The 8,452-nt window shown below is 34.4% G+C and overlaps 1 protein-coding gene and 1 long non-coding RNA gene across 3 annotated transcripts; one reads left to right on the top strand and one right to left on the bottom strand.

Moving 5' to 3' along the window:
- The first annotated feature begins 255 nt into the window (after positions 1-255).
- LOC128183121 (uncharacterized) lies at positions 256-4,717 on the top strand. Of its 2 annotated transcripts, none has more exons than XM_052852014.1 (2): positions 256-300; positions 1,484-3,827. In XM_052852014.1, exon 2 carries the CDS (start codon positions 1,506-1,508, stop codon positions 3,183-3,185), a length of 1,680 nt encoding a protein of 559 aa, XP_052707974.1. In that variant the 5' UTR covers positions 256-300; positions 1,484-1,505; the 3' UTR covers positions 3,186-3,827. The 2 variants fall into 2 exon arrangements, with proteins under 2 accessions (XP_052707974.1, XP_052707975.1); XM_052852015.1 differs by lacking the exon at positions 256-300 and adding an exon at positions 4,617-4,717 and having other exon boundaries at positions 1,490-3,153.
- LOC128183144 (uncharacterized) lies at positions 4,579-8,039 on the bottom strand. The gene is made up of 3 exons (XR_008243548.1): positions 8,008-8,039; positions 6,189-6,257; positions 4,579-4,713 (listed from the first exon to the last, which is right to left on the bottom strand). It is a non-coding gene; the product is annotated as an uncharacterized LOC128183144 (long non-coding RNA).
- Positions 8,040-8,452: the final 413 nt, after the last annotated feature.

Raw genomic sequence — 8,452 nt, 5'->3', positions numbered from 1 at the left:
TAATTTTCAGCGTAGGGGGTATTTATTTTTTTATTAGAATAAAAAAGTATATAACGTTTGGTATATATATATATATATATATATATATATATATATATATATATATATATATATATATATATAAAGGATTGAAAGCCTTGCCAAAATATGAGACGGACCGAAATCTGTAAGAGGCCGCATTGACCCGGAGCCGTTACGTTAAATAATCACGTGAGTGCTTACTGTAGAGGGCGTATTTATCATGTGACAGAGACACTTGCAGACGATAGCGGACCTATGCTGACTTGTTATAAAGTCAAGGTTTGTTTTTTGATTAATTGTGAAGGTTTTTATAGTTTTTTTAATCGGGTTTGCACTTGTAAGTGCTCTAGGATTGTCTAACTTTAGAACAGGCAAATATATCATCGTTTTCCAAAGCCTGGGTTGGGGCATATAGGAGTCGGCGATTTTATCAATTTGTTGTAAATAAATGAGAAACAAACTAAATCCTACCGGTGAGCTTCGCGAGAAATGGATTTAAAATGATTTTGAAGGATAGTGATAATTTTTGGGAAATAAATGCAAGGAATTGATAAAATAACACCACGGAGTTGATGTGTGGTGTTCAATATCGGTTGGATAGCGAAATAAAGAAAATTTAGAAAACTCGTTGCCATCCTATCGCTACGCTCACGAAGCTCATTGGTAGGATTTTGCCTGTTTTTCATTTATTTTCAAGAAATTGATAAAATCGCCGAGTCCTGTGGTTGGGGTTGGGTGCCGATACATTACACAGAATATATTAACAAAAATGATTTAAGAAATATGAGCATTTACATTTCTGATATATGTAATTTCGCCAAACCTCATTAGAATAAAAAAATCACCAATTTTATAACGTTATATTTGCCTAAATTTAGGGATAGGCTACAATATGTTGAATGCTACAGAAATCATTCATCATATATTGAGGTCTGTGTTTACACATCTTTTATATTCCTTCTGCCTTTGTTTTGTATGCCTTCTAACATCAGTCAAATTGAACCTACTTCTCCCCAAACATACCTATTTTATATCACACGTGCACATCCGGAATATTTTTAAAAAGGGGGGGGGGGAGAGATATTTTAGACTGCCAGGGGTCCATTAATTGAATAAATTGAATTAAATTTAGAGGTTAAAAAAAATGTAGAAAATTTATATCCATTGAATCATTAAAATTTACACCAGGTTATAGGTCTAAACCACGCCACAAAGAAAATACAATGATAATCATTTTATGTGTTTGTAAGACATATGTTTAACTTTTATGTGCATTTTGAAAAACGTGCATATTAGTATGCACTAAATTTTCAATTATTTGTACAAACCAAGTTATTTCAATGAATAAAAGAAAAATAACTCTATGTAAAAGTTTGGTTTAGGATTTTGACTTTATAAATACATAAACTTGTATGGCATGCCCCATTGTGATTGAAAGTAATGATAAACATGTATATTTCAGGCTCTACCAAGGACTTGACCTGATGATGGACCCCCGACGCAGCGCCCAGGATGTGGTGCATTGTGATGCGTGCGATACTCCTGTCCCCCCACTACACTGTGACTTCTGTCAGACCAATCTCTGCAAAGCTTGTGTTGGAGACCATATGCTGGATATTTCCAAAAAACATCAGGTGGTGCTGTTTCAAGACCGAAAATCTACTATTATTTCTCCTAATTGCCAAACACATTCTCTCAAACAATGTGAACTTCATTGTGAACAATGTGACATTCCTATCTGTGTCCTCTGTGTTTCCTCTGAAAGTCATGAAAACCACAAAAAACTGGACATTAGAAGTTATTTTGAAACAAAAAAACATGATTTACAAACAGATTTGCAAGAATTAGAAAAAACAGTCATTGCAAAATATCAAGAGATTGTAAACAACATCACAGTTCAGAAAGCTGATCTGAATAAAAAATCACAGAAATTGACATCAGCAATAGACAAACATGGAGAAGTCTGGCACAGAGAAATAGACACCATTATACAGAAACTGAAATCTCATCTTGATGAAATGGACTCCAAACACCTGGCTGTCTTAAACAAACAGGAAGATGAAATCACACACACCATTTCAGAAATCACACAGAGCATTGCTGATCTGAAGAAGTTACTGGACTCCAATGATGTCAGCCGTGTCTCTGCCTACAAATCCAGGATTGCTGAATTCAGAAGATTGCCTCCTAAACTCACAGTTTCTCTACCAAACTTCACCCCTCGGAAAATTAACCCAGAACAACTTGACCAACAATTTGGTTCCCTGTCAGCATTCTCCATTACAACAGAGGAACATGGTTACACCATGGAAACCTCAGAAGCTGGATCCTCTCCTCTCACACCACTGCTTGATGAGCCACGGATCATCTCCACCATACAGACACAGTATGGAATTCCTAATTATCTAACCAGTGTTACTTGTGACAGTGATGAAGAAATCTGGGCGTGTAGTTATCGTAATAAGATGATGAGTCTCTATAACCTGCAGGGGGAACAAGTGAAGTCAGTTCAAACCAAGTCAGGGAAAGCTCCATGGGACATAGCAGTGACAAGGAGTGGGGATCTAGTTTATACTGATAGCAGAGATAGAAGTGTGAACATAGTGAAGAATACACAGATACAGACAGTGGTCAGACTACAGGGGTGGAGACCTTGCGGTGTCTGTAGTACCTCCTCTGGTGACCTCCTGGTTGTCATGGACAGTGATGATGATAAACAATCAAAAGTTGTGTGTTACTCTGGCTCCACAGAGAAACAAAGTATTCAGTACGACGACAAAGGACAACCTCTCTATTCATCTGGTGACATTAAATACATCAGTGAGAACAGGAACCTAGATATCTGTGTGTCAGACAGTAAAGCCGGTGCAGTAGTGGTGGTCAATCAGGCCGGGAAACTCCGGTTTACCTACACTGGTCCTCCCTCTACTACCAAGAGATCATTCTATCCATGCGGCATCACAACAGACAGCCAGGGTCGGATCCTGACAGCAGACTTTGACAACGACCGTATCCACATCCTGGATCAGGACGGACAGTTCCTCCGCTACATTGACAACTGTCATTTACAATATCCATGGGGTTTATGTGTGGACACCAGAGACAACCTCTTTGTAGCTGAGTGTAACACAGGTAAAGTGAAGAATATACAACATAACATGTAAACAAACTGTGTTGATATTATATGTAAACAAACTGTGTTGATATTATATATTGCAAGTACAAGTATAAACCAATTAAATTGCAATCCACCTGTGATTTTCTGACTATAATTATATATTTGTTGCATGTAAACAAACAGACAGTTGATATGATGTTTTACATAAAAAAATACACATGTGGATAGGTTTACAAAAACTGCATTCATTTTTGTTTTGATTGTTTAAAGATATTCACTGCATGAGGAGCATAGTTACAATTAAAATTAATTGTAGATACATGTAATTAATTACCATGTACATGTAATAAATAATAAGTATCTGAATATGAAGTGGTTTTTCACCACACAGATCAAGGTTTTCTTGAGTTTACATATTATCATAGCTATCTTGGTGGATTGTTTGATTGAAATATAATGAGGCAGTGTACCGTTTTTTCCAGTAGCTATAGGTGATTATAATTACATACTTTGTATATTTTGGTCAATATGTCAACACATACAGTGTGTACAAGCTGTTGAGTTTAACTTTGTTATTTCAAGTAGGTGAGGAAAATTACATACTCTGTATATTTTGATCAATTCGTTAATATAATATACCATTTTCTCCGCTAAAACATTGTTATTTCCAGTAGGTGGTTATAATTACATACTTTGTATAAATTGATTATTATGTAAATACGTAAAGTGTGCATGTACATACCCTTAAGTTTAACTGCTATGTGTGACTTGTTTTAATATGTATAAATAAACACTGATAGAATGAATAAATTTATTAAATTACACATGTTTTATTCATTGCTAAATCATGACAAATTACTTGTGCATAAAATTTGTTGATGATTTGGATATACATGTATTTAATTACACGACAGAGTAACATTTAAAAAATACCACATGTATTTTTTAATTGTTATTCTGTTATGTAATTTAAAAATACCACATGTATCGACAATCAATCCTAGTTTAGAACATTTTCTCAATGAATCACATTTAAGCATTTTACTTGTATGGAAAATAAAGTAAAACAGAATAAACAAATGTGTTCTTGGGAGGATGAAATGGGAATTGAATTATCTCCCCTAAAAAACTATTGATAATCTCAGCATCACTTATATTTTTGGGCTGGTTACAATTTAAAATTTAAAGGACAAGAGTTCTAATAGGCTGATGTTTAATACAACTGTTATTCTAAAATTGTATTAATTTGATAATCATTCCATCTGTGACAGTTGAACTGGTTAAACTTTGTCCATATCCAGACAACTTTATGACAGTCTCTCCTTTACTTTAACTTATTTTCACTGACATAGTGACATTATCTTACTGACAATGTGACATTATTTCACTGACAATCACTGTCTCTCACTGACGAGTTGTCCACTGTCACCGACTGAACTGCCGCTTGTTGTGTCCTTTACTTTTGATTGGTTTATAGATTTTCGCTTTGTTCTCAAACTTGTCTCTGCTGTAACCAAAACCCCCAGGTTTACCTCTGTGGCTTTTGGATTTACCTCCCTTTTTCCCGTGAACATCTAAAAAAAATAGAGCATAGATAATTGAAAATTATCAAAATATAAAAAACAAGACTAAGCGGCAAGTAGAGGTATTAATTTAAAAAAAAATAAATAAATGGAAAAACAAGAGGTCAATAGGCCTTAGCAGTCACCTGAGTATCATAGCCCACCCACAAACTTGTTTAGAAGTCTCATATATACATTTAATTAAGTTTCATTCCAGAGTAGAAAAATTAAAATAATGTAATGACGATCACCTCTCTGCCTGAAGTCTTTCAAAAAGGACTACGAAACCTTTAATTTTAGAGAAAAAATTAAACTATGAGATCATAATAGTGTGCAAGACCTGACATTGAATAGGTGCAAGTCTCTGATAGAAAATAATTTTCCCATATTTGTTAACTTTCAAGATAGGTTTTATGTGTATCTGTTTTCAGAGATAAACTAGGGAGAGGTGTTAATATATACTGTGTGTACATGTACTGTGACATAACTAGATCTACATAGGGAGGGGTGTGGAATATATACTGTGTGTACATGTACTGTGACATACCTAGATCTACATAGGGAGGGGTGTGTAATATATACTCTGTGTACATGTACTGTGACATACCTAGATCTACATAGGGAGGGGTGTGGAATATATACTCTGTGTACATGTACTGTGACATACCTAGATCTACATAGGGAGGTGTGTGGAATATACACTCTGTGTATATGTACTGTGACATACCTAGATCTACATAGGGAGAGGTGTTAATATATACTGTGTGTACATGTACTGTGACACACCTAGATCTACAGAGGGATTGGTGTTAATATATACTCTGTGTACATGTATTGTGACATAACTAGATCTACATAGGGAGGGGTGTGTAATATATACTCTGTGTACATATACTGTGATATACCTAGATCTACGTAGGGAGGGTTGTGGAATATATACTCTGTGTACATGTACTGTGACATACCTAGATCTACACAGTGAGGGGTGTGTAATATATACTCTGTGTACATGTACAGTAACATACCTAGATCTACGTAAGGAGGGTTGTGGAATATATACTCTGTGTACATGTATTGTGACATACCTAGATCTACGTAGGGAGGGGTGTGGAATATATACTCTGTGTACATGTACTGTAATATACCTAGATCTACATAGGGAGGGGTGTGTAATATATACTCTGTGTACATGTACTGTGACATACCTAGATCTACACAGGGAGGTGTGTGGAATATATACTCTGTGTACATGTACAATAGCATACCTAGATCTACATAGGGAGGGGTGTGGAATATATACTCTGTGAACATGTACTGTGACAAACCCACGTTGCTAACCTGAGTCAAAGTGTCCTTTTTATGTAGGTATATATTGCTAACATGTTTATTTTTAAAAAATGACATTGTTTAATGCAAAGCTTCCTTTAGATGAGATGAATATTCTCAATAACCTCAATTTTACCTTTGAAATCTGAAATGTATCTTACATTAAATTCATATTTATCAAAGCCAGATTGAACATAAAGAGCTTCCATCTCTACTGGCAATCGTCGTTTCTAGAAAAAAGAAAAAAAAATATCTGCCAAACACGGTTTTGCTGGGTATAAGAGGAATTGCTAATTTTAGACAAAATTCAGAAAAAAAATATGGGCCAAATAAATTTAACCAACCCCATCCGCCCCTCTAAAAGTAGTCCGCCCTAATTTATTTTAATCTATTTTGAAACAAAACCGTGTGGAAAAAATTTCGTGGAAGAAGAATGGGCTTGGTATACAAAAGATTCATGACACATAGTCGATGGTTTTACCCCCCTCCCCCTTCAAATAATTTCTACGCGATTTCTTTTACGTCATTGCTGAACCTTTTCGCTGCCATTTAAAAAAGATGTTAAACGCGTCAGTGCAAACGATGACTTTAGTTTATATTTTGGCGTAACAATTGACAGAAAATGAACGTTGCACTTTTTATCGTTATTTAGCATCAAAACGGACTTTAAATAAGACCAAGCTTTCAAAATAATATTCTCGCGTTACATCATTATTTAACCCTTTCCCCAGCATATAGATCAATTTAAAATATATGCATCTATTTTGTATTCCTCACTCCTTTACACAATAACATTTTTTGTTAGTAATTTACGATCCACAACAATTTTAATCATAGATATAGTTTTAAAGCAATTTTGACAATGAAAAGGGAAAATTTACAATTGATTTTAAGAAAAAATAATTGCTAGAATGGTTTTTCAGCTCTTCTCTCGGTGATCAAACCCGCCTGAATTTTAATCCTGTAACCGTTACAACGTAGCATTACATAGGTTTTTTTGTTTTGCAGTATTGAGTGGATGTTAACAAAAAATCTAACACGTTTCTGGACCAGAATATTTCCCCGGCTTTAATGGTCGACTACGTGGCACTTTGTGACGTAATGACGTGATTTATGATAGTAACATGATACAGTGCAGTGAAAGTTGACAAGGATAGGATAGGATAGGATGCAGGGTGCACGATACATGATAGAAATATAGAAGTTAAGTTCTATCCTATCCTATCATATCCTATCCTATCCTGCATCCTGTAGCCAATCAGATTCGAGTATAAATTTCAGAGTTATTTTGCGAAACGAAAATTGGCGTAACAATGTATTTTCAATGTCAATTTAATACGTTTTAAAAGTTAAACCATTTAAGAATAATTATCATATCAAGAACGCGGTGCATAACATTGATGCGCGCTAGAATGTCGGCGCTACATCTTTGTCAATTCGTACGCAAGTACGGAGTTACTGCGAGAATTCGATGCAACATTTGACAACGTCAGAAATAGATTTCTGTATTTACTTCATTTAAAGTCAGCAAAGTAATAAAAGCTTGAATTTATAAACGACCAATTCGGCATTTTAAAAGATAAACATGTATACAAGAAACAGACATTGCTTCACGTTTCATATAATTTCTTCGATGCCCAATAACAGGGACGCATACTTCTGTTCGATATTAACCTGAACATATCGAATTAACAAATGTTAGCTTGCTATAAATGCTTAAGAATTTATACATTAAAAATAATTAAGAGTGATTTAACTATAAACGATATAAACTTTCTAAAGGAATTATTCATTTTCAGATCGTGTGTACATTTATCGCCGAACGAATCGATCGAGTAATGATAATTACGCTCAGTTATATGTGATAAGAAAATAATTTGATAAAAATATGTGACTAAACAGTTCCTCAATAGGTGCATCGAAGTTATTTATCTGTTTTTTATGCATAAATATAATAAAATCAAAAATCGAATCGCTTACCTGTTTCTTTACGTTATTGTGTCCATCCCGCGCACGATTTAATTTTACCGTAGCACAGGTAAGTAAGTTATCCCGCTCGAAAAATATTCGGTTTTAAGATTTAATTATTCATTTTCAGTACTACATTAATTGATAAAATCATTGAATTATTAAATTTCGTTTCATTCAACTTGCATTCCTATATTTTGAAGGTATGGGATAGGATAGGATAGGATAGAGCTTATTTGCAGGATAGGATGCAGGATACAGGATATAGGATAGGATAGGATAGTTTTGTCAACTTTCACGATAGCAGCACTGTAGTAACATTGTTGTTTTTTTTTAAATTATAAATCATAGTAAAGCTTACGTCTATGTATGTTAGCTTCACAATACAGAATACAGAATGAATACAGAATGAAACCAAACTATTTATGCAATTCATATATATTTTTTCTTACAATTG

The sequence above is a fragment of the Crassostrea angulata genome, chromosome 5, assembly GCF_025612915.1.
Source record: "Crassostrea angulata isolate pt1a10 chromosome 5, ASM2561291v2, whole genome shotgun sequence".
NCBI classification, from domain to species: domain Eukaryota; kingdom Metazoa; phylum Mollusca; class Bivalvia; order Ostreida; family Ostreidae; genus Magallana; species Magallana angulata.
This window is presented reverse-complemented; position numbering and strand designations above follow the sequence as displayed.

What these genes read in the sequence shown, in the direction of transcription:
- LOC128183121 (XM_052852015.1), top strand. Translation starts at nt 1,506, where the DNA reads ATGATGGACCCCCGACGCAGCGCCCAGGATGTGGTGCATTGTGATGCG. An exon ending in TGTAGCTGAGTGTAACACAG is followed by an intron (nt 3,154 to 4,616) that starts GTAAAGTGAAGA and finishes ATTGGTTTATAG; the next exon opens with ATTTTCGCTTTGTTCTCAAA.